Source organism: Balearica regulorum, chromosome 6, assembly GCF_011004875.1.
Source record: "Balearica regulorum gibbericeps isolate bBalReg1 chromosome 6, bBalReg1.pri, whole genome shotgun sequence".
Lineage (NCBI taxonomy): Eukaryota > Metazoa > Chordata > Aves > Gruiformes > Gruidae > Balearica > Balearica regulorum.
This window is the reverse complement of record NC_046189.1, coordinates 17,290,862-17,318,004: the sequence shown is the minus strand read 5'-3', so window position 1 is coordinate 17,318,004 and position 27,143 is coordinate 17,290,862. Positions and strand designations below refer to the sequence as shown.

General features: G+C 35.9%; 2 protein-coding genes across 4 annotated transcripts in view; both read right to left on the bottom strand.

Annotated features, from left to right (window-relative positions):
* CCDC141 (coiled-coil domain containing 141) overlaps positions 1 to 319 on the bottom strand; it is a 108,082-nt gene extending 107,763 nt beyond the window's left edge. The window contains exon 1 of the mRNA XM_075756545.1: positions 173 to 319. The gene's annotated coding sequence lies outside the window, so the exon portion shown is untranslated. The remainder of the gene's footprint in view (positions 1 to 172) is intronic.
* A 1,533-nt stretch (positions 320 to 1,852) lies between these two features.
* The window catches only part of SESTD1 (SEC14 and spectrin domain containing 1), a 58,715-nt gene continuing 33,424 nt past the window's right edge, over positions 1,853 to 27,143 (bottom strand). For 2 of the 3 annotated variants that reach the window (XM_075756518.1, XM_075756519.1), the window contains 13 exons: positions 26,278 to 26,391; positions 23,713 to 23,807; positions 23,262 to 23,317; positions 20,602 to 20,813; positions 16,764 to 16,886; positions 13,150 to 13,344; positions 12,466 to 12,580; positions 11,188 to 11,347; positions 8,452 to 8,533; positions 8,009 to 8,131; positions 6,623 to 6,814; positions 4,805 to 4,926; positions 1,853 to 2,599 (listed from right to left, as the gene is read on the bottom strand). In XM_075756518.1, coding sequence (XP_075612633.1) covers positions 2,470 to 2,599; positions 4,805 to 4,926; positions 6,623 to 6,814; positions 8,009 to 8,131; positions 8,452 to 8,533; positions 11,188 to 11,347; positions 12,466 to 12,580; positions 13,150 to 13,344; positions 16,764 to 16,886; positions 20,602 to 20,813; positions 23,262 to 23,317; positions 23,713 to 23,807; positions 26,278 to 26,391 — 1,719 coding nt within the window. In that variant the 3' untranslated portion in view covers positions 1,853 to 2,469. The remainder of the gene's footprint in view (positions 2,600 to 4,804; positions 4,927 to 6,622; positions 6,815 to 8,008; positions 8,132 to 8,451; positions 8,534 to 11,187; positions 11,348 to 12,465; positions 12,581 to 13,149; positions 13,345 to 16,763; positions 16,887 to 20,601; positions 20,814 to 23,261; positions 23,318 to 23,712; positions 23,808 to 26,277; positions 26,392 to 27,143) is intronic. The other variant, XM_075756520.1, reaches the window with a different exon arrangement.

The following is a 27,143-nucleotide window of genomic DNA, read 5'->3' as shown; positions in this document are numbered from 1 at the left end:
TTAACAGATGGTGTTTATTCCATTCTTTCAGTAAGATAGGAAGTCTCAGATTTTATAGGAAGGATTCAGAACTACTCAGACTCACGCAACATGACCTAGAAAACTACTTGCCATCATCCCCAATACATAGAAAAACAGGCAAATTGCAAAGTGCTGATAAATAGCACCTTACCAGCCGCTTGATTTCCCTAAAGGCAAGGGATTCCAAAGAGGAAGGGGAAGGGAGCAGAGAGAGAGAGGGGAAAAGCTGGCATAGCCCAAGGGATTGTATCAGAGACTCTATTCAAGACAACAGGGTGGAAGTCAGAATCCACTGGCCTCTAGGAATGCTGGGCGACAGATAAGAACAGCCTCGACACTGGACTCTGTGCACTGAGCCAAAATTAACACTGGGGTCATTAGGGTGAACAGCCATCAGTCCCCAGTTGTATGCGCAGCTGTCACACGAACATGTTAGGAGCTTCTGATACCACTCTGGTTTTGCACACATTATTGAGACCTTAAACAGAATAAAAATAGAATAAAAAATAAAATAAAAATCTGCAAATAATCTCAGTGTTTGTAATATGTGCTTACTGTAACCTAATATTTTAATGGGATTTTAATACTGCAGACCATTATTTACTGTAAGTAGATTCAATTTACAAACAAATGCTGCAGAACTGGAGATACAGTGCTTATTCATAATTATTATCTTAATTTACTTTTGTGTTTGTGCTTTGTATTAAAAATATGTAGATTTTTCATGTTTAGGTTCTTTCTAAATAAATTTATCTCATTCAAGTATTGGCCATAGTAACAGTAGCTTTTTCAAATGGAATTGAACATTAAATTTTAAAACATTATATTGAAAACCTCTCTTTATAAATAAGGTCTGTGAAACTTCAGTTGCTTTTAAACTAGTAATGTAATATTGTACCATTGCATCAAATGCATCAAAAAGTAATTGGATTTCCTCTGCCAAAATACCCTGAATAAAAAAATACATTTATCACTGAAGTTACAGAGAAGCCATTAATTTTGAATTATTATTTTTCATAGAGACATTGCTTTGAAACATCACTTTCCTCCTGTGAGGAAAATGTGGAAACAGAGACAAATAAGTAAATGTAATATTTGAATGAAAGATCCATCAAGAAAACCTGCAGAGTAATAACAACACCTGCAGGAAGAGAGCATTATCTGTACTGTGCCCAAAATAGTGAGATAACCTAAGGTACTTAAGCACACAGTTGTTTGTTTCACACACAGTATTTTAAAATGGTCAGATACCACATCATCTTCCAGTAAATGTAATATTGAATTTATCCAGATTAAATCCTGAAGAGTAACAAGTAACCAATTTATGCACACAGCTGACTTTGTTTCAATCCAATTCCCCTCTCAATAAATTTCATTTTATTACTAATCTTATGGTTTTAAGATATTTATGAACTTCATGTTAATCATTTTTCATCACATGAAAATCTTTAACCTCGAAGGTACTACCAGGGATATTCACATTATTCAAGATTCTCCACTGAAAGGGAGACAAGACTTAGAAATAAAGCACAAGAGATGGGTACCACTAATATGGAAACAAAACTATTATTAATGTAACACCAACTTACACACATACTATCTTATTTTTGTGTAAGTACTGCTATCAAATTACAAAAAACCCAAACACACTCATTCCTATTAATAATAGTTCAAGAGCAGTTCCCCTTTTAGCTACAGTGTGTTAAAGAATAAAGAAAAATTATACAGAATTTGTAAATATATTGGGGGACTGATGATTTTTACTACCATTTGTCATAAAAATATAACACAAATTACATTTGGGAATACAAACCAGAGCAAATTTATATTAGATTTTAAAAAGATGATTTTTATTAAGCACAAACAGCTCTTAATACATTATCAATACAAATAGGAAAACATCTGTTTAATGAATTCTGATATATCAAAGATTTGATGGGCAGGTTGCATACTGGCACAATAAAAATGGTATTTTTTTTTTTAAAGTATTTCAAATTAAAATTATAGGGTCACCACTGTCTACACTGCAGGAACTCTACCTACAGTCTAAAATTACTACATCACCTGGGCATAGGGGGAAGCAAAGAACTACAATTTCATAATATGGAACTCCTAACACTTTCATTAGCACCATACAAAGCTTGCATCAGCTGTTTAACTAAGAAGCAGCTGACAGGTCAGGTAAAGCTTTACAGCAAATTTCAGTGCAAAGTTTACAGTTCCTTTTCATAAGATACTTGGAATCTATGGTTTCATAGCATGTTAAATAATTATGGCTTGATAGATGTACAGTGTTAAGATGCTGAGAACATTTACTCTGAAAAAAGATGTGACTTATAACCGCTGTGAAATGCATTTTAATATATTATGCCAAATTCTGTAATATGCAAACAACATGCTGGATTACAAACTGAAGTCCTATTATGAACTCATAGATAAGGGTCAGTATTAGCTCTCTGGGGTAGTGTCTTCTGGTTGTCTCAGCTGCTGCTTTTTCAGGCTAACTAGCTTCATCTTCTCTCTAATGTGTTCTGCTGCAGAAGCCATATCACTTGGGCTCCCAAAGTACTGCTCAGACCTAAAAGAAAAGCGCCACAAAAAGTTATCAGTGACAAGTAAGACAATGCATGAATATACATGTAAATGACACCAAAAACCACAAAGCAGGTAAGAAATATAAGCACTTTTTCCTTTTGAAATTTAAAAGCCACCTTTAAAAGGCTTTGGGGACTCAGTGATGAGACTTGACAGCAGATCTTGCTGAAATTATTACAAATACTAAGTGACCCTTTTATACCCAAAAGATTCTCCCAACAGCAAGGTGCTGTTATGTAAGTGCAACTAGGTACTTCCTAACAGTATTTTTTACCACCGTTCTCCAGCTACCCCCCCAAATCACACCAGTAGTTTTGAGTACTGACAACTCAAGGAAATCTGTCTATACATGACTTCTGAGGCTATACAATTGCTGAATTATTGAAGGACTGTGTATGTGAAATCAGCCACATGCTGTCAAATTATGTCATCTATCTTTCAAAATGAAAAGAACCCATAGCTGTGTAATTGATTTCTCTCATTCAAACAGAACAAAAAGGAAAGCTGAAACGTTAGCAAAACCACTAACCAAGCTGTCAGCAAAAGGAGGATTTGAACAGAATACGTTTCAGAAGAACAGGTATCAAATATAATCACAAAGCACACACATGGAAGACTTTGGAAATGGTGGTAAGACGAAGGATTTCAGATAGAGTGAGGGGACAGGCATAAGCAGAAGAATAGACTAGTTTGATGAGGAAACTCCAAAGACAGCAGACTGCACAACTGCACACAGGATCACAGTATGGGCAGATGTTTTTCCTCATGCAGGCTAGAAGCCATGAGCAGGACAGGGAACAGTGACCCGGACTTCCAAGAAGATACTGACAAAAGTCCAAAGTGGTGAAGAGGCTGACAAAGAAGCTTCCAAGTTTATGACAAATGCATGTTCCCACATATCTTAAACTATTTCTACTAATGAGTGAACCCTTTGCAAATTGTTTGTTAAATGCTTCAAAACCAGTATACCTAGGGATGATGAGTGGGAGATCCTGGTATTTAGGACAGCTAAGACCCCACTTTTGAGGAGGAACACACACAGATCTCTGCTAAAATACCAGAAGTGTCAGAAATAATATTCAGGACTCAGCCAGTCAGCCTAAAATACAGGCGTGTATGTACCTATAGCTATAGAAGTATTGTGTTAGAACTCAAACCTCAAAGTGTGGCAAACATCATCTTCCATAGGGAGCATAACACACTTGGTTGTTGGTTTGTTTTTGTCCCCATCCCGTCTCCCCCTGCCCAGGGCTATGAAAATCCTCCACTATTTTCAAATACACTACTGAAAGGGCAGTAAAAATCACTACTAGTTCAGGCTTGGGTCCACCTTCATGGGTAGCACTCCTTACTGAAGAAAACTATACTGCATAGGGAGCATATTTTGGAAATAAGATGACAGGAAATTAGTTTTCATGACCAGCTTCCCATAACTGTATTTTTCAGATCGACTTTAGGTAACCAATAATGCAATTGCCTGACACCATCTCAAAAGGTTTCAGCCTCTAATTCAAAATATTGATTTCAGATCTCATTCACTATGGTGCGGGATCCTACACACCCAGACTAGTTCCAAGGCTTGGTTATACTCAGGTAGAAGAAATTAGCTACAAGCTCAGCATCACAATGGACAAGTGTATTTTACTGAACAGTGAAATGAGTTTTATTATGGCTGAGATTCCAAATTCAATTTGCTTTTGTAGCTCCAGACAGCCACCAATTTTAAATTAGTATGAATAGCTCACAAGGGAAGTACTGTTTTATTTGCTGAATAAATCAAATGTAAATTTATCGTCAATGTACTGGCTTAGAGACTTCAGATACAATTGCAAGTAAATTAATCAAAATACTACAATTCAAATCTGGTATCTTTTTTTCAGGGAGAAGAGATTGAGACTGGTCATTCTTCTGTTACTTCTACGTACTTTGCTGGTGTAAAATAAATAAATCTAATAATTACTGAGTATGAAAAAAGTCACTTCTTCAAAAAAGCAGGCACATTGTCTTTGGAAAGTTTGAAACTGGACCTGCCTGCTTTCTGTGAAAAGATGGGAAAGAATTTTTAATGAGTATTAAAAAGGTGGCACACTAATTTCAGCAATAAGCATTCAGGATTCTTCTGCATACGAGACTTATGAAAGTTTACCAAAAGCATGTTCAATAGGCATTAGAGAAACATTTTGCATACCCATCAGGATAAACTACAGGCACTGTTAGTCTGTCCAACAGCGATTTCCCAACTGCTTCAATTTCATCAAATTGCTCCATTTCATTAAAAGCTTCAGGCTGCTCTGGACATTCTTGCAAAATCTGTTAAAAAATAAGGAAATGCAGAATAAAGTAGACAAGGGTAGCATGTAGCTTTTTAAGTGCCACTAACTAGCAGAGTGAACACTTTCAGCATCTTTATTACCACATTTATGAGATCAATTGAAATATTCATATAATTCAAGAAAGGAAAATATCAATTAAGTTACACTGAGAAGATAGTTCAGGGCTACCACTGTTCTGTACTAGAACATTTTACATTACTTCTAAGAGGGAACAAAAAAGAAAAAAATAGTCTTGCTAGACAATATTCCAGCAACAAACATAAAATGCATAAAAACAGTAACCTGCATCAAGACAGGTTCCATATAAAAATGGAAGAAACCATTATCCTGCTGTATTCAGCACTGGTGCAGCCTCACCCTGAATACAGCATGCAGTTCCGGGCCCCACAATTTAAGAAGGATGTGAAGGCCCTTGAATGTGTCCAGAGCAGGGCGACAAAGCTGGGGAAAGGGCTAGAAGGAATGTCCCATGAGGAGCAGCTAAGGACTTTGGGCTTGTCTAGTTTGGAGAAAAGGAGGCTGAGGGACGACCTCATTGCTCTCTACAGCTTCCTGAGGAGGGGAAGAGGAGAAGGAGGTGCTGAGCTCTTCTCCCTGATATCCAGTGACAGGACACACGGGAGTGGTTCAAAGCTGTGTCAAGGCAGGTTTAGACTGGACATTAGGAAGCATTTCTTTACCAAGAGGTGGTCAAACACTGGAACAGGCTTCCTCGAGAGGTGGTTGATGCCCCAAGCTTGTCAGTGTTTGAGGGGCATTTGGATAGTGCCTTTAACATGCTTTAACTTGGTCAGTCCTGAATGGGTCAGGAAGTTGGACTAAATGATCATTGTAGGTCCCTTCCAACTGAATAGACTATTTTATTCTATAAGCATGAATACTGAAGGGCCCCTTACAAGCCCTTTCAAAACTAAAATCCACATCTGGCACAGAACAGGTGGGATTAAAAGAGTCTGAACACAAGTGTTTCAAGACAGGATTGGGAACCAATAGAATCACAGAATAGTAGGGGTTGGAAGGGACCTCTGGAGATCTTCTAGTCTAACCCCCCCCCACCAAAGCAGGTTCACCTACAGCAATACTGGTACTTAATTCTGTATTTTCTTCCACTTCTCCCTCTGCTGCTACTTACTTTTTTCCAAAGCAGCATGGATATTAACAGTACATTTTCCTCACAGACTCATTAATATGTCACGATAGTACTAGGAGAATTATGGTTTTGAGCAAGAGCATTATTTTTTCAGCTATCCACTTTTTTAAAACTTATGATTACCTAAAAACATAGCAATTAACTACTGCAAAAATGAAAGAATGCTCGTAACATGAACTGAGACAAATCTTAGGAGTTTATGAACCACTGAATTCTAATTTGGTATCAGGCTAAAACTTTTTTAGCCATTTGTGGCAGCATAGATGATATATTTCTGCTATTGTGAACCTCCAGCAACTCTCAATGCCTACAAATTCAAAGTATCTTCCATTAATACAAACAAGAAATGAATAAAAGCAGCATATGAATCAACTTTGCATCCATGCTCTTCTTCAATGACAGAATTAATTTGTTTTCTTTTACCATGTACAAGGCTGGCTTTTTTGCAGTCATATGCAATTTTCTTGTCAGTATTAGAGATACATACTGTAAATTGCTTTCTTCTTAAAACCACAACACTCACCTTTTCAGCACTTGAATGAAATGCAACAGCCGTTTCCAGCCGGTGGACTCTTTCTTCAGAAGTTATTGTAAACTGTTTCCACACTCTGTTCAGTCTTGGAAGTGTGTCCCCTGAGGACCTTGAAGTGCACCGCAAGGACTGGCACAGGACAACAGTTGCCTGCAGTAACTGTCTCCCATAATCGTAAGTACTCTAAAAGTTGGAAGGGATGGGAAAGAAAGTACACATAAAAACTCTGCATTTAACTTGGGAGTTAATTAGCATCTTAAAATAACAGCAGACAAGTTTATGAAACCTCCTCAATTTAGGTCCACAAAGTATATTGAACTAATCTGGTCAATTAGAAAACTCTGTCCAAGTATTAATTTTTTTAAAGAGCAAAAAATTCAACTAAATAATCTCCTGTTGTCTAGCCTTCACACTGGCAAAAGAGCTTCCTGAAAATATCAAATAGTTGCTTGCGTCTTACATAGGATACTTGATATCTGCTGCCAAGATGACTGTCTCACTGACTTCACTGTCACCATATCTGTGGTCACTCAGCATCCAGGTGCTTTGTGGCACATCATTCTAAACAGCAAGCTACCCTCCTGTCATTGACAGTTCTAATTCATCAAAAGAGAAAATCCGTTCCAGTGTAACAGGTGCAACTTGAAAACATTACATCTGTTAACTGGCAAGTCTGAATTGGACATTCCTAAAAAAGGCTCAGCTTGTACACTTTCTATTCTTAAATTCTTTCACATATACCCAGCATCTGTTTGCATATTCAGGATTTGCAAACCAGAGTGCAAACATGCCCTATGGCTCCAGTGAATTTCAGTACTCTTGTACAGCAGGATTCATTAGCTGACTGCTACAGCCAAGAATTAAAGCTGTCAGTTCTGTTCAACCACTAATGCTGCTGGTGTCAAAACTACTTGTACAAGCAGGACCATCATACACAGTCAACTATCTGGAAAACCAACAGAAAGACAGGCTCTGTGTCATGAAGTACAGCACAAAATAGACTGAAACCCAGTGGCTCATCCATATTTCAGTACTTGGATTGCAGTCTTTCAAAAGTCGTCTTTATAAAGACTTTGAAATATATGCCTTTTAAAGAAAGTCAATGTGAAATTTATGTTTTGTGGTGTTCGTTGCCTATCTGAAGCAGAATAAACTAAGGTTGTAAACCACAGCGTTGCAGTCTACTGATGGAACTTCAAAATCTCATTAGGCTCATCACCAATTCCAACAATCATGATTTCTTCATTCAAGCATTGAGGCAAGCCATTAAGACTAGCAACAGCTGTTCTATGATTGTCCACACAGTTACCAATTTTATTTAGGAGATCTTCTGAAATTGTAGAAACCCCATATTGCTAAAAAAGAAATTCATTTCACCTGTGCAACATCAACAAATTTTCGATGTTTCTCCAGTAAAACTTTTGTTTCTTGAGCATCATCTCCCAATCGGATGTGTGTCTTCAGCAAAGCATCCAGCAGTTCACTTAACCATTCTACTGCCTTAAAAACAGAAGTTTAAAGAATAAACCCTGATAAATTAAAGGAAATTAATCCAGAACGGTGAAGTAACTTCAGTACTAGTTTTTCCATACTTTTAATACGGAAAAAAGTTAAGAGATCAAACCGGTAGATCATGCATGCAATCACCAAATACACTAATTTCAGTCATTGCTAAATCCTTTATTTTCACTATACAAACTCAATAAATAAAACTACATTTGAAAGTGACAAAAATAATACTGTGCAACTAACAATGCCCATAAGTTTAGCCAGTGGACTACAAGGACCAGAATGATGAAATTGTGAAGGCATTTCCATACCTGAGCAGCATCCTCTTCACATTTAAATAACTGTACCATCTGAAGCATCTTCAGTCGTCGCACGTCCACCATATCCTCACACCTTAAACAGTAGCACAGACAGACTCACTCACACATGCCTAGCAGACACAATACATTCTGAGTTTGACAGCAATGTTTTCAGTGAGCAGCATTAAGATGCAAGTGTTCATGAAAAGATGATTAAGGTATTTTTGTGCTGCTTAGCTTGGCCCAAATATGTAATGCCTCGCATAACAGTAAGAAACATGCAATAAATAGAACTGAGCACTACAACCCACTGAAATCATGATCCTCAAGACTCCCCACACAGCTATGCTATAGACAGAAACACCAGCAGCAGCTACAAGGCCTTCCAGCTGCATTGCAGGTTCTTTACCTTGTTGCACTGGTAAGATGTGCAGCTAACACAGAGGCTTACATGGTTAAGACAGGTCCTACTAGGAGTCTAGGTGAAAGCTGGCTTAAGTCTGGCATAATTCTGAATTCTGCTGTGGGCTGGTGGCAAAGTTTTCTTGGTGAATAAAATGAGGACTGTTTAAAAGATGTTAATACATCTTCCAATTTTTCTTTTTAGGTAACCAAAGATTGTAATAATTGAACCCTTATATGATGATGTCCTTTGCTATAACTTGTCAGGAAACATTTCACAATTTAGTTAATATAAAAACTAATTCTAATTCTCTTGTTCTGAATTAAGCACATTTTGCAGTTCTTTCTCTAGCCAGAAATTTAAAAAAGTATTAAAAGTTCTTTTCTTTCCACAGTGAGAGCTGAGCTAATAAATTTAGCAGAATGACCTTTCCATTTCAATTTCAGAGCCTACTAAGTAGGCAGCAAGATTCAGACTCCTGGCCAGTGCAAATGGAATTACTAATGTCAACACCAGGACTATAAGCGGATGCAAAAGACTGTGTACGCGGATCTGTTTTTTCAAACTGTTTGTACACATAAGCACTTCCAAAGAACAGTTCGTTAGCATGCTGCATTTTGTTACATGTTCTGTAGTGCTGTGATGCTTATGGAAAGAAAATTTGTTGCTCTAATGATGCAGGAAAACAGTTTATGGGTTCCAAAAGCATAACTAAAGCAGCAAAATGCCCCTAGAAATAAACATTATACTGCAGCTGTATATAAATGAGAAATATTTAATAGAATTCGGGGGAAAACAAAAGTGTTGTAAAAATTACTCTTAAATGCTATTGAGAGACAGTAGACCTTATCACACTTTTTTGTCTCTTGTCCAGGCTGAAGAACCTTCTTTAATCATTCATCATCTGGAAGCTGCTTCATGCCTTTGTCTGAACATTTTATTGACTTTTTGATCCTCTCATTGACTTCCCACAATTCTAAATCCCTTCTGAGAATAGAGACCAGAATTGTGTAACACTTAAAACACAAATGGACTACCAATCTATACAGTCACACAATGACATTTTCCTTTCAATTTTCTATTCCTTTTCCTAATAATCCGTAGCATTCTACTTGCTTCTCATAGTATGATTGAACATTAAAGCAATTTTTGGAAAATATTTTCAATGTTTATCTTTAAGTTAACAGCTGGTTCAGACTCCATTACTATGTATATAAAGTTTTTCCTTCTCCTGTGTGCATTTCTCTTCTCAGTACTGAATTCCAGCTGCCATTTTATTGCACAGTGACACATGGTCCTCTACACCTCTTTGCAGTTGGTCCTCTAAGCACAAGTGCTGCTCAAGTAAATAGGATTCAGAGGACATACTTAAAACAATACTTTCTCTAAGTGTTATCAAAACACATGGTTTCTTACACTAAGCTCCCTAAGAAAACAATTTGTAGGTGGTAGAGTTCATTCCTAAAATGAGCAACTTGATGCTCATTATTCCTTCTTGTTCCCTAGAGGGACATCTTTGTTCAGTCATTGCCCTCAAAGTTCAGGCACTTTCTATGGAGAGTACTTTATTGTCTCAGCAGTTCCAGCAGTAATTATGAGCAACATCATCTGATCTTTTCACACTGTTGAGTAGAAAAAAAAAAGGCGGTGCTATAGCCAATCTAGTACTACCACATCTTTAAGAAAAACTAATCAATGAAAGGCTTGGAGGATGACGATGATGGCAAAATCCACCTTTCTTGCAAATTCAACTCTCTCCAGCATTTTTCCCTACTGCAACTTAATTCCCCACCTTATCTTTTTCAAAAACTCACAAAAAAAATCCACATTTTGAAAACTGAACTTTGTGCCTCCTTTACACTACGTCCCCCAACACTATCTCATCTTTCTTCCTGTCTTCAGGAGTGAAAATGCCACACTCAAAGGGTAGAGGTTGTGAAAAAGAAGATAAACAAGTCTGCAAATAATTAATACATAATTTTAGAGGTATCATCACTATTATAATCTTAGTATACCTTCCATCTCAAACTGCTAACATATAAAAGATGCCTCTTGCATCCATTCCCTAACATCATATAAAAGGAATGCATAATTCTTGAGCATTTACAAGTACAGGAAAGCACTCAAATACTCCATCCAATACCAAAAATACAAAAGATGCTTGGATTTAGGAATATGCTACAACAGATTAGGCACGAAATGTCTGTCCCATTTAAATATACCACAAATATAAATTAAAGTTGTACTATATCCCTTAACAGAAGATAAAGCAAAACGGTCTCTTTAAAAATACATAAAGCGACTTATTAGCACACAAAAATCTTAATGACTAGAACTGTTATTACCTTTGTTTTCTAAGCTGCATATCTTCCATCACTCCTTGGATATGGTCCACATTTTCTTTGTTTTCAATGGTGACATCTTTTCCATAGGCCCAGGATGCCTGGTTAGATATCTGATCAAGAAGACTTTGACCTTTCTCACGCAAGCCTTGCAAGCCTAAGTCTAAAGAAAAAAAAAAAAAGAAAAAAGAAAAAAGAAAGAAAGAAGTCAATGGTCACTCTTACAAATTTGTTGTTTGTTTTTTGTTCCTCAAAGGAGAGATATGAAACACAACACAATCTGAGATAGAAGGCTGGAAAGTGAAGATGACATTACTATCTGCCTTTCGCTACCCTTTCCAACTTTTAAGTTTGGGTGAACATTTGTCTATATTAACAAAGAGCTAAGGCTTTGCTATTTTATGACCTAATAGATAACAAGAAAAGGAACAAAAGCTGACAATAAGCATTAACTTTTCAGCATATAAGTAGCTAATTAATGTCTTTCATCCACACGGTTGCACAATACCTAAAATATTTATCACAGCTAAGCAGTGTTATCACTGTAACAGTGTTTACAAAGTTACTACTTTGTAATGCATCTGATATTGCCAATATGTTTTTCTGTAATACATATACCAACCCCTTAGAATCTGCTGTTACATCTATTATTTGGCAGCTCTGCTATCTGTCTTCCTAAAGGAATATTGAGTTTATGCATCAAACTGTTATATTGCAATCATAACTACTTCTACCATGTATGATTTTGCTTCAAAGCTTCTATAACATATTGGACTAGATGATCATTACAACTGAAATATTCTATTGTATATGCGTGACAGTGTAACGACCTTAAGTGTGCCATTTATTAACACACACATTCAAAGCTACTGCAAAATACTCAGTATAAGCATTCTGAGTGGAGAACAATCATCAAGGCGTCAGTTCTGGAGACAAAGAGACCATCTAAGCACTGCAGTGCCAAGATATTAAGGATGATTAGTAGGGAAAAGGGTTTGTCTACAGATGAAATGCATGATACTGGTATATAACAAATATATTTTAAACATTTTACATATAATAGAAAACATTCCCAGATCATTTTCCCAGACAGAACTACTATGCAGTAGATAGCAAAAGCAACTCAAAGGTAGCTAGGTGGAGCATTACTTAGGTAGGAATCAGAAGAGACAGGTATTTTTTTTGCTGTCTTTTTTGTTTTAGGGGCTGATGGGATTACTGGGTTTTTTTCTTGTAATGCATTCGTGTGTGTATCTGAAATACAGAAACATTTTTGCTTACCAACACTTTTCAATTTCTCTTCCAGTAGTTTTAAAGTTTGTTGAATTGATGCTCCATCTGCTGGTGCTACATCTACACACAACATTCCCAGTAAGCCATCCAATTGCTGAGACAACTAGAATGAAAAGCAACAGAAATATTGATATTTAAAAAGAAGTTTTGAGCTTCAGATGGTTGGGTCTGCAATCTTCTAAATGTTTGGAAATCTGTCATTTTAGAAGTTTCTCTTTGCATCTATAGGAAATGAAAGTCAAGATGAAAGATAAATGACCCATCTGCCTATAAAATTCCAAGAGCAAGCATCCCTAGATGGGTAGAGGGGAAGGCAAGATTTTTTTTTTTTTAAGACAAGTATAGGAAAGGAATAAATGCCAATTTAAAAAAGAAACTATGAAAAGTACACCAAATTGAGGTTCCATTAAAAAACCAAGAGGGGGAAAAGAAAAGCAACTTTTAAACCATTATTTCAAATGCTACTGAAATGTAAGACATTACGAAGCACTTCTCAAAAAGGGAAAATCCATCTTCTTGATGTTTCAATTCTAGTAAATGAAGACCTACTGCATTTTCCAAGTGACATTATATTTCCCCCACCCCACTAACTTTTTCCCAATGTATTCAACATTTATACTACAAAGGCAATAATATATTGACAGGTGAGCCTTTAAAAAGTTAAAAACTTACATCCTGGGCAACACTGTGGAATTCAAGTGCTGCTTGTAATAGATTCTGCCTGAATTCCAGCTGACTGGCCTGTCGGTAACATACATCACTCAGCTGTTGCTGCAATGCTTTCAATTCCACAAGGTCCTCCTCATCCCCTGCATTTAGAAGGGCTGCTATCTGCTGATTAAGCTCAACATAAACAGCAAACCACTCCTACGAACACAAGACAATTAAGTATTAAGATAATACCAAACATAATTCTATTTCTCTTAAAATGACATACATCTAACTGCAGACTATTCAATAATCAGATTGAAAAAAGGAACTTATTATAGCTTACACTATATTTATGAAATCTCACACAGGAGGAAAAAATCATTCCTAAATTCAAATCAACTCAAAAAGTGCTTAGTACATTTTAATATATGTACTGTAGTATAAAGAAAATGGTGCAGAAAGATGGGCAGATTACAAGGCATGGCTACTACCTCCCAGCACAAATGCCCACTCAACCTATTTTATTGAACCAACAGAGGAATTCCACCACTTTAACACAAATTTCTAATGCTTACATGTCTATAGTGCTCTGAAACAAAAGACATTTTTCCAAGCGCTAAGCTATTACAAAAAGCTGTTCATAAGACTATCTAGGTGTTACTTTCAGTGACATAGTTGAAACCAGCAGTAATTGTCTTAAAACATTTAGAAAAAATACTACTGTTGACAAAGTGGAAGGAATCTCTACCTTCTGAATAAAACAGAGTATCGCTGTACAGAAACTTCAAAATGATCCTTGTTTCTTATTTAAGGAAAGCTTTAAACTACTCAAAAGAGTGTAGATTTGTTTTTCAAATGCTTTGATTACTGAATACATACATAGGAGTTAATGTTGTCATGGTGGTACATTTGCAAAAGAAAATAGTTCAAATATTTAACAATTCTGGGAGATTTAAAACTGACTTGATACATCAAGATCACATTCACATCTTGCATGATTGAGATGCCTGTAAAGCAAAACATGTTTGCTCAACAGCTTTTATTTTGGCCTATAGTAACATGACCTTGAAATGCCCGATGCATTTCTAATGCTATGGAATAGCACCATCTATTGGCCTACAATAGTTGATTTAATTAGTATTCTTGTCACACTGCTATTGGGATGTTTGCAATTTTTTTTTCTTAAATTATGCCTTCAGCTTTTGCATCATTTATTTACAAAGCATGCAAAATATAAATATCCATATTCCGATATTTTTATTTTTTTTTACCCAAAGCTGCCTCTACCATCTGCTCACAGGAAGAAACAGAGTAGAAAAGATGCAAAGAGGGGAAAAAAAGGAAATTGGCAATCAGTCAAAAATTTAAGAGCAGAATAAGCCTCTCATCTACCCCAGAAGGGGCAACTAAGATGACATAACATGGAAACATCTTCCATTGTCACACTCATACTGTAGATATATAGGTTCAAGTAATTCAGTTTACACATCATAGTTCTCGTTAGTACCTTTAGACACTAAACACACAAACCAAGCTTACTGAGTGTGACAAGTCAACTATAATATGATAAGTTAAACAAAAAAAAAATCTAGATTTTTTTTTAATTTATTTTATTTTTAGCACTAAAGGAATTAAAATAGTTGCAATAATTGATTTTGGTCAAGCTGTCAGTGAAATTAAGAGACTGGCAACCCAGATAAAAAGTCTGTTTCTGATCCTTTCCATAGGCGAAAGTGAGGCTCAGCTGTATGTGACAGCTCAAAGCAATGGAGAAAAGGCCAACATTTGCTCAAAAATAAAAACTCTAGTATATTGATCCTGAATAAAAGTCAGAAAATGAAAACCCAAAAACCCAAACAACTCTTCCCAAAACAAACAAGAAAACCCCAAAACAAAGAAACAAGAAACAAACCAAAATAAAAAACCACCCTAAGAAAAATATTTTTTCACTTCAGAGTAATTTAAGTAAAAAAGCCTTTCTTTAAAACAAATCAAATATTTTTGCAAGTGTCTTCCAAATAGAACTAATATAATCAACTACAAATAGAAGAGGAAAGAATGCAAGCATAAAAGCTGTCAATTCAATTATTAGGAGAGAAAAATAGGAAAATAATGAAAGAGGAAGAATACACTCAGCTATAATGAGATGTTTAAAAATCAAAAAGGCAAATCACATTTTTTCCAGTGGTATAATCAAAAAATGGTTTTAATTAATATACAGGCATCCAAATTTTAGGTAGGCCAGTGGTTTCCCAATTACTTCTTTCAGTATAAAATTAGTTTTTCTGACTGTTGTTTCTATAAACTCCTGCCAGCACATGAGAACCAAGCAGCCTTCGATCTTGTCAGTGCTTTAGTGATGAGCAAACTGTAAGCCAGTCTGCATTTCACTAATTTCAAGGACTGTATTTAGCCCCAGCTAAAGTGTAGCTCTCCATTATAAATATCCAAGCGAGAACAAAGTATATTCAGTCTTGTTTTCTCTTTTCAGTTTGAAATGCAAATATGACTGAAAGATCTTAAAATTATTTTTGTCAATGAAGTAGACGGGATTTTTTTTCTTTTCTTTCCAATACAGACTTTAACTGTAGTATGTTTTATACTTCAGAAGGTACTGGTTTTCAGAGTAGAACATTGATTGAAGAGCTTAGAGCAATGAGAAGACAGAGGAGATGGGATTCACTTGACCCAGCATAAACACCTACAACACATACTTCTGCATCTGAGCAGGGAAATCATATGTAGCAGAGATGTAGTCAATAGAATCAGTGTAGTCTAGGGCACAGTGGTTCTCAGACAAAAGGTCTGGGGTGTGTTGGGTTTTGGTTTTTGTTGGGGTTTTTTTTGTTGTTTTTTTTGTTTTGGTTTGGGGTTTTTTGGGGGGTTTCTTTTCTAAATTAGGTCAGAAAAATTATAACCTAGTGACTATTTTCTTTGCCATAACTGTAAAGGAAAAGTGGCAAAGAAAAAGTCCACTTAGGAAAAGTGGACAGAATTGTCAATGTCTACATCAAGGAAATTCAGAAAAGAGGAAAAGCACTGTGAGCAACACTCCATTGGGAAACACTAAGTATTCACATGCCAATTATAGTTAATCACCTGATGGAAAGACAAAATTCCACTGCATCTTAGGAAGTCTTCAAAATTTGAAATAGAAGTATCAAGTCAATGCAGTTACAAAACAATCTCTTCACAATTTCATTATGAACGTAAATTATATCTTAAGTCTTGATCAATGAAAGTGTTAAGGCAGTTTCAGCTACTGGTAAATGTAGTTTAATAAAGACAAGAATATTAACTTATTCATCTGAGAAGTACAGGACTTCTCAGCCATTTTGGCAGGGAGGAAAAAGGAATTTTACTCTCCTACTCAACATGAAAATTTAAAGAACTTCTGTAACATAATAAAAAAGAAAACTCAGATAGAAATCGATGTTTTTCTACATTAGAAAAGAAAACAACATGTACATATAACGACCATATTAAGTTCTTAAACTGCTCAGGTACTTTCCTCTGTAACCCATAAAATCATGCACTATGCAAAATTCCTAGACACTCACAACCAAAAGACATTGGTTTTAACTGCTTGTACTTCAAATTATTTTGCTACTAGAAAAGGGTATGGGAAGTCTCACACTGTGCTGACTCTCAATCTCTTCATGTTTCTGTTGCAAAGCTTGTGAAGCTCTAATTGAATCACCTATTCCCCACTGGGTTCTTAGCTGTTCTGATCCAGGTCCTTCAAGCCAATTGACTACCTGTCAATAAGATAAAGATGACAAAAATAAAGCAGCAAATCAATTACACAAAAACTGGTATAAAAAGAATTATGTAACATAAGCAGAAATAGTTCAAAGTAAGTATACATTTATGAAAAAAAATTCTTTTTAGGATCTGTATAAGTCTTGTTGTTGAACTCATTCACATCTTCAAAAGCTTTAAGTAGAAACTATTTTTCATTAACTTTAGCCTGCCAGCTCCATGAAAGCAGGTGGCAGCTAGCAAAAGATTTGTCACATACCTACTTGTGATTTCGTAAGTCTGTCAAAAAAAGAATTTAAACCACAATTTTCTTGTAATGGACCTCTCATGTTCAAACAAGAAATTATTGTTGCCTAAGTGAATTACAATGCACAGCTGTATTCAACCTCACACCTGAGTTTTCTCCTTATTTTGTTGAGTATATTAACATTCAAGTACAGGATATGTACCCATTCCAAAATTAAATTTACACAACAATTTAGAATTTTATATATTTATGTCTTTTCAACTTGCTCTATTCAAATAACAGAAGCTTCTTACAGAGTCTTAATGACCACATCTCACGAGATTTGCCTCTGCAGAAATCTTTGCAGGGTCATGGCAATACAGTTTTGGACTACAGTATTGGATTTCTTTTATTATTATTACTATTTTGAAACCATTTAATTTCATGTTAATATTATTCAAAGCAAAGCAGAGTATCTCAAATTTTGGTTTCCTTATACACATTTGAATTATCAGATGGCAAAATTTTATGATAAATTTTTAAACATCTATAAAACACAGAAACAGATGAAACCTAGTACAAAAGTCACTTACTACTGGAGTCCTGAAGTAAGGAAATGCAGGAGCACCCCCACATTCTGAACCTCAATGAAAAAGCATAGGAAGCCAGCTTCCTCTCTTTAATGTGACTTTTGTTTCAACAAAGGCAACAGAACAGCTTCACACAGTTTTTCAGGAAATACAACACAATACACAATGTAATACCATAACTGTGAAGACAAATGAAAAAAGGTCTAATTGGACCACTTTCCTAGTGCTCCTAGGCTACACTGCAACAGTAATCAAGAATGACCATCACCATTACAGAAGGTCACTCAATTCACCTCACCTTTTAGTCATCGTGTCTGTGTCTTCCCACCCTCTCTTTTCACATCCCACACCCCCCATAAGAAGCACTGTTTCAGAGCATATATTCTTTGCTCCAAAACCATTCTGGGTCTTCCTTACTTTTATCATTTCTAGGGCAAATTAAGACTCTACAGGTCTAGGTTCTTTTTGTGTGAAGAGAAGCTTCCTGTTGTGCTCAAACACCTCTGCACAGCCGTCTCTGGTTCAATACAGAATGGGCCTAGACGCAAAGGCACCCAGATGCCCCCCTGTAACCTCAGCATGGCCTGGAACACTCAGATGGAAATGACAGTTCTCATGCAGGTCTGAAACAGTGTGCAAGCCTACTGCTTAGCAATGCCCTCTCTGACCAAGATCACCTCCCCATTACAAGTTTTCAGCAACTACTGCATTGCTCTGAGACTGCTTAGCTTTGCACGTGGCCATTCTTGTGAGACCTGAGAAGAGTCGCTGTGGGACCTGGAGAAAGAAGCAATGTTATTTTTGTTAAATACATTTTTAAATGGTTAATGACTATACTACTGCAAGGCCTGGTATTAATTTTTGTGAATTAAGATTAGAAAAATAGTAATTAGTACCTCTGCCTAAGGAGGGACAAAGCTAGAATTTATCATAATATATCATATTTATCATAACTGCTCATCAGCAGTCTGTTTAGTAGAACTGCTCATCATAAAACATCCGAAAATCATTGCCATCCTTACACTGCAAAACGAAAGATGAAGGAAAGGTAAACAAAACTATGGAATAGAAGGAAGAGTGGTGGTTAAAAACGAGAGTGTAGGATACTGAAGGCACAAAGGAAGAAAGGTGGTTATGGACAGGAGGGCTCCGAGGCAGGAGTAAGAACGTAACAGTTCACAGTAAGCAGCAGCAGCACATAGTGAAAACAAAACAGTAAGACAAAAGCAAGCCAAGAGTGGTTAGCAATATAAGAAGCTATACAAAGAATGAAATAGGAACGTAATTGTAATGAAAGCTAACAGAAAATCAAAACACTAAAAAAAAAAGCAGCAACACAAAGGGAAAACTTTCTATGTACACACCCATTTGAACTGAAAATATTGCAAGCACATTATCCTGCTACTTCTGTTTGTTTTAGCAAAATAAATTCCATGGCACTTTGTCTGTACCAGTTTCCTCCAGTCCATCATTATCTTCTTACTTTTCTCTGTTAGCCTAATTTTCTCCGGTAAACCAAAAGCAAATTAAATCAACTTCTAGATTTAGTAAGTTTTTCCCATTTATATGCCACTTAGAGCTTTTAAATGCGCTTTATAAAACTGATTGGCTCAGTTACACAGCAAAACACATTTTTCCTGTGTAGACTCAGTTCACTTACTATGCAGCATCCATAGTGTACACGGAGCAAACAAAAGAACTATTTCTAATACAAATATTGCAAAATGAGGTTGATGCCCCAGTAAACAAGTCTGTTTAAATGCAGTAACAATGTCAATTTGCCAAAGTATGTTATAAATTTCATTTCAATCAGCACATCTTGTTCAACCACTGTAACTTTAACACAGGAAAAAAATCTCTACCTGATTATACCCACGGCTGTGGTAATACGTACTATATAGTATTATTTTCATCTCTTTTTATTATTTCCAGCTCAAAATATCAAAAGATGACATTTGCTTCTTTTGTATTTTTACAATAATCTGAATGACTACATAAGGAAAAATTATTTTCTCAGTAGATTTATATTTTCACTGCTAGAAATAAAAAGATTGATTAGCTTTTATGTTTACCCATACCTGGAATGCTGAGAAGTGCAAGTACTTGATTTGCACTCCCCATACATTAGAAATGTCAGTGTTGAAAGGTTAAAAGCAATATCCATTCCCTTTTATGCATATCCAAACTATACAGAAGTTTAAAAATGTATAAGCCTAATTTCAAGTAATAAACACAAGAGGAATAAATTAAATTCCATTTCCTTGATTTTCTCTACTGAGACTTTGCTGAGAAAATGTTTAAAGTGCTAATTACATGCCTGTTTTCAAAAGACCAAACCAATTCATTATGACCTTTTAACACATGATTGATTGGGAAGATTTGTATTCATTCCGGTCAGAATAGCCTTGAAATACAGAGAGTTTAATCACTAAGTTAAAATACCAAGCAGACAAATAAAGGAATAAATAATGGCTTATCTTCAATAACAGGAATTTAAAATTAACATGGGCAGGGGAAGGTTTCCAACTCTCAAGCAAAATTACAGTTAAATGTATCTCATTTGTGAATGTTCCTCTCTGCTAACAGGTCAGGCATTTGACCCTCTGACAACGTAGAGGGACATTGCCACAGTACGGAACAAAGGGACAATGTGAAGGTTCTTCAGCGTGATGGCAAGAGAGCATATTTCTAATCACCTCTATGTATCAGAACAGCCTTCGGAAAGTCACTGTGGTAGCCATTATGTAAAGTGTCAAGTGAAACTAGGACATTGCAGTTTGAGCAGTGAAAGGAAGCATGAAGCTCTCACCTCTGATTCTAAGTTTTGCAGGAGAAAGTCTGGGACTTGAGGTCAAAGCTCCACATCACAGTATTCAAGAATAACTCCAAGCTTACCTGCATTACCTTCTGCTGAATCTCCTCTAGCTGTGTGCGCTTACTACGTTGCCTGCAGACTTCCTGGTAGCGGGTATATTGCTCTCTGAGTGAGTCTAGTAGCTTCATGACCTGTGGCTGAGCAAGTAGTTCATCATCCATTGGAGACCAGGATACCCCTCCATCTGAACCATTGAATCGACGCTGTTGTAACTCAGATAGTAACTCATGACCTTTAAGAATACATATAATGGTGTGGATAATTTAGATTCAAAATACAAGCACAAAAATTATTAGTAAGCATGTCTGCTTTTAGACCACCCGGTGGTACATTTTTGAAGCTAATGATCTTTCATCCATTGGGCACATTTAATGACGCCATTTCATGCAGAGCACTGGCCACAGTTTGTGGGGTTGTAGCAGTCATAAAACACGGTAGAAATCATGGGGCATATTTTAGATACACAAAAGGGATACCGTGACTTTAACATTCATATTGACAACAGTACTGATTAATGTAAAGAAACAATTGCAAAGTACAATCTTGAGTCTGAAACAACTATAAGTATTCTGGTTTACTTCAAAATGCTGTGTAGCATCTAAAGTATTTCTCAAACAATTCATATTCTTAGACTAAAGGAATGATCTAGAAGCACCAACAAACTGAGCATATAATTTCTCTGTTATCTTCCAGGATTCTTCTAACACGTACAGAGCTTTTCATGAAAGTGTGGAGCTGAATACTAAGTATTTTGATCAATAATTTTTTCTCACTTCTCACCCTTTTCTTTGTGCTCTTAAGCACCACATCAGGGTAGACTCTCTAGAGTGTAATGACTTTCATATATGCAAAAATAGTATGTTTTGACTATTTAATCCTCTGTTTAAACTGTTCAATGAATGTTATTGTTAAGTTGTGGTACAGTTTTCAGGATGTAAATGCCATACTACCTGTAAACCCAGATCATCAATTTGTTCCCCAAAAGCTCAATGAACAAGTGAGGAAATAAAGCAGTGTTTGGTCACTAAAGAAATATTGGCATAAAAGTGAAAATCTGCCAATTCCACATCATCAGCTCTGCAGGTCTTAAAATGGTAACATGACAGTTCACTAAAAGAAAAAAATTACCACTAGAACAGAAATCGTAATACCTCAAGGACAATGCAGAAAAACAGACTCTAAATTCAACTGGTATTATCTAGACAATCAAAATGCCAAGGGCTTTGGGGACTGCAGCAAGCAACATTAAATTACTCAGCATATATTACTGTGAAATGAACATGTCTTAAGAATTCAAATACATTTTACCATACTATAGAAATAAACATCTTGGATTTCATCTTTTCTAATACTACACAGATAGGCACAGATAGCTGCAGAGAAAACAGACTTAAAGGCTTTCACAAGTCATAGTTCAACTGGGAAAATTTTGAATTTTTATTGTATTTTTTCAGCAGTAAAGAATTAACATTTTCAGAGTAAAAACATTTTTTAAACTGGATTCTTATCAAATTCTAAGAACTATACTTTACTTGTGGATTTGGAGCTTGTGAAAGCAATAGTACTTGTAACTATGGAAGACAGATTCACTTTTACCCTTAAGAGATAGGAAAGTTTACTTGGGGAGAGTTTAATTTTTTATTCTCAAACTTTCAAGACAGCAAATCTAACAAAGAGAAAGGTTGCCTCTTAGGAACTGCCATTATTTAATGAAAGTTAAACAGAGAATGCATATAAACTAGTGTTCTTGGGAGTCATCTACTTGCACAAAATTGAAGTGTTGTTTCATCCAAAAATATTCCTTACCATTAGAGGAGGATATACAATTAGACTAAAGTCTAGTGGGAGTGTCTACAGACACTTCATATTTTAAAAACTTTAAAGACCACAGCAAGGAACTATTGTTTCACCTTTTAACTCAAACAATATTATCCTATATATAAATAAACTAAAATTTTACTCAGAGGGCATGTAAAGCCAGCAGTTCTCTGTGGCAAATATGACGTGATCCACACGTTAGTTTGTGGGAGGCTATAAGATAAGGATTCTGAGCATTCAGACTCTGATCACCACCCTAATGCTATGCATTACTTCCTGTTCTACAAAGGCACAAATCTCTAAGGAAATTTCTGGTCCAAATCAACAGTGCTATTATACTTTATTGCCAACAGGAAATTCACCAAAAAAAATTTTTTTCAAAGAACCCCAAATTGTTTAATGCTCAAGGTAGAGTCTAAGCAGCACAGAGTCAGACTTTATGCTTTACTTTTACAGATGGTCAGCTCAAAACTAGGCTGATGCAAATTATCAGAATTGTGTAGGAAAACGCTATCTGTATTGTAACCATTTGGTGGCTACTTAAGACAAATTCATTGTATAAGGCCAACATATTGACATCATCTAGAAACAATGCATTCTTAAAAATTAAATGTACTAATTATGGTAATACCATAAAAATATTATAAGTATCATTAAAAACTATTTTAAAAAATACACATTTGGAGTTCTTCCATTTATTTGTTAACATTACTTTTTTTAACCCAAGAAAGATGACATCAATTGATAAGCTTGTCACATTGTGATGATGGGTAAGATAATTGTGCTCTCTGTGCTTTCACTTAGGGGTTAAAAAGGAATGTTACTTTATTGAACAACACTATCATTTTTTGACTTACTATACCTGTCTGCAATACCGTCTCAGGATCAACCGATGGAAGGAAGTTCAAATCTATTGATCTTGAATAAAGTAACAAACACATTATTAATAATAATGAACTTTGATTATTAAAGTAACAAATTAATAGTTTGTATTACAGTAGCACTAAAAACTTCAACTAAGGCCAGAGCTACCTGATGCTGTTAAGAGTGTACGTTTCTGTCTTCACTCAGTAAAGTACTCACTTTTTCAACTCATTGTATCAAAACAGAAGTGCAGCTGAGCTGCATGTAGTCAATAGCCAAATGAGCATCCATCAACACACACACTGATTGATTTTGTAGACTACATTATAAACTTTCAGAATTTCTTTACACATTTCAAAATAAAGGCATATTGTATTTTCAATATGATATGTATTTCCAATGGAATTTTATAATTCAAAAGCATTGATTTCAAGAAGTGAACCACACACCTCTCTCTCTCTTGAGTTCCTTTATCACTTCCATTGTTAATTAGAGCAAGCTCATCCAGTAGAGATGTCGATTCTTTCGTGAACTTTTCAAATACCTAAATAAGAGGCAGGTTTTCATTTAAGAAATTCAAGTTATACAAGTGGCAGTATCGAAGGCATCAGTACAAATTTATCCACTACTTCTGTTCATATACATCAATCTTTACAGAGCGTAATTGTTTCCCAACATTCAGATAGTAGGGTAGAAAGAGTAGAAAACAAAGTTTTACTCGGGGAACACTTAAGAGCACTAAGATAATAAAATTATATTTAATATAATAAAGATGGACTGATTTCTGAAATATTGAAAAATTTTGAGATTTCTGCAAAAATTTTAAGGTCTTATGAACATATTTATTCTACATTTTCATTTAAGACTTCAGCATTATTCTTAAGATTCACTTAGAGAATCAAGGCATATTACACAAGCATCTGACAGCTCACTTGAATGGATTAAAATAATCAACTTTGTGAAGATTCCAGCTTTTAATCACTACTGATATGGGCTACATTGTAATGAATAACTAAGATAAAAGAATGGTGTGTTCTAGAGAAACAAATATCCTCATCAGTTTCTTTGATTATATGGGCTTCTGATCTCAGATACGAGTCCTATATAGTCAGACGCTAGGTACTGTTAAGACAACTCCTCTGTACCTGACTTCTGAGGGTTGTTGAGGTTTTTTGTTTGTTTTGTGGAGTTTTTTGGAGGGGTGCTTTTTTTTTTTCCCCAGAGCTGAGTATGATCAGGTGCCATAAGTGACATGCACAATAACTTTCAGGTCTTTTTGGTGTTAATAAATTATTAATCAGTAGCCTGTAGATGAACCTTCCTTAACTTATCTAGGACTACTGAAACTTCATGGAAAACCAAAAAGGACATGAGGTAGACAGCTCTGAAAAGGCAATTTCTAAGAGAGTTGTTTATAAAACACAAGCTAAATTCAGTTGTTACAAAAGGAAAAGATGTTCCATAGAATTAAAATGTATAAACTGTTGTAAACTATTTTTCAGCTAGTACCTTAAACAACCTTTCTGCCCTCTTGTCTAGTTTCAGAATTCAGGTGTTGCAATGGAAGAGGTTCTTCATTAATATACAAACCAAGTGAAACAAGGCAAGGAGAGGAGAGACAGGAGAAAAAAAAAGTTTCATTTGTGGTTTGAACCAAATATAAAGCAGAAGTCCCAGCTAAATTGGAAGTACTGTCCTTATGAATTTTATGAATCCAGGAATGAGTAAAAGACAGCTTTGTTTATACTGGATGAAAATTAAGGACAATAAAAATATTAGATTTCCCTTCACTGTGTCCAGGCACTCTCAGTTTCAGGCAGAGAACAAACTGCCTTGCCCTAATCCATGCACACACAAGGGCCATGCAAAGACCAGTAGAAAAAAAGCTGCACAGCAGATGATGCTCTCTCTACCCTTGGGTCTGAACACACAATTTGCTGAGATTCAGCAAAAAGAAACATGGTACACGTGGTGTAAGCTGTCAAATTTCTTGAGGGGGAAGTACTGCTGTGAGAATGGCTGCAGGGTGTGTTTGAAGGCTTTAGGCAGTTGCGGTTGGGACACACTGTGGAGTTTCCCTTGTCCAGGATCCCACCTGGAGATGCACATTTTAAGAATTGATTGCACAGGAAAGGAACACACTGTTTCACTGAAGATTAAATATTGTTTTGAAAATTCAATTTAAGTAACTGAAAACCAACTATCCATGAAGAACAGACTAAAAACATTCTGAAGTGCTACGCACATCAGCAATTGCTTAAACAATTTGTATCTATTAGTGATTTAGGGGTGTATTTGCTCCTAGACTTCTACTACATCTCTGTATCTACTGGGGGAAGTGCACTGACAGAGGTTTTAGTGTAGGACAGCTTAAAACCTGACTCCCAGTCCACAGGAACCAAGGCATAAGAAAAAACCAAACAAACCATCAACTCTAAGAACCTGCAGAATCATAGAATGGTCTGGGTTGGAAGGGACTTTAAAGATCACCTAGGTCCAGTGGTCCTGCCATGGGTAGGAACACACTCCACTAGGTCGCCCAAAGCCCCATCCAGCCTGGCCTTGAACACTTCCAGGGGTGGGGCATCCACAGCTTCTCTGGGCAACCTGTTCCAGTGCCTCACCACCCTCAGAGACGAATTTCTTCCTAATATCCAACCTAAATCTACCGTTTTTCAGTTTAAGAGTCCAAGTATTTCCTCCTTTTTTGGATTTCTCCTATCAGCAGTCAAACAATTTCCCTTTGTAGTGACTATACTCACACTTTTCTAGAGTGAGAGTCTACAAGAGAGCTTCATTAAGGAACTTGTTGGTTCAACAAATTGATTACATTAGCCTTAGCATCCCTTGAGCAAATCCAACGTTAGTTATAAGACTATTCATGTATCTGAACTGCACTACTACACATATGATAATTTTTTTTTTTTTACACACTTAGCAGTTCCTACACAAATAAAAATTCATGGCTCAAGAATGAGACATTTGAAAAAAGAAAAAACACCCAGAAAACTAACCAGCCTCTTATTCAACCAATCCATGTGATCATAGGTGAGAGTTCCTCCAAAATCTTCTGTTAGTTGGCATGGTTCTATATATCGAGTCAGCTTGTTAGCAGATACTAAAATAACCTGCAGGAATAAGAAATTTTAGGTATACTTACAAGTAATGCTTACACTCTTCCTTAAGTACCTGAGAAGTTGTGTTAGGTCTGTCCGGAGGTACTGAGCAGATCTTTCTGCGATTCAGAGAAAGTGACCCTTTACTGCTAAATGTTTGAATGAAGTATAGCTGGTTGCATTTAACGTGGGCCTAAGACAGACGTGTAATTTTGATATACACTGTATCTCATGCATAACCCTGTAAGAGCACCATCTGTACCACCTTGTCTATTTACAATAGGAAAAAGAAATACGTTTCTAGAATATCTGTTTTCTTGGTGGTAACTAATGCTTCTTGATTAAGCCATACACCATGTGATTTATTTTTAGTGAATACAGTAGCAGGATATCATACTCCAAAGCACTTGGTATTTTTAATTATTCTCTTGCAATACTTCCAGTCCCAGAGGTGAGTTTGTGTCTTAAAAGTTAAGTGCCTGCATTTATTGTGCCTGTAACAAACTATAGTTATAAGAAAGTAATCCTCTGATAAAAAAGCCCACCCTACAAGTAAGATTTGGTCAGAGAACATAAATTTCTTTTGCACCTTATTAGAAAAAGTTTGAAAAAGAAAAACTTCCACCTTAATAGTAAGCCTTGTTGTAACTTAAGACACTGGTCCAAAAACCATTCATTCTCTAGGTTTCTCTTAAAAAATGTTTCTTTTTTAAACTGTTTATTGACTGTTTACTGGGATAACCGCAGAAATCCTGTCTGCAGAC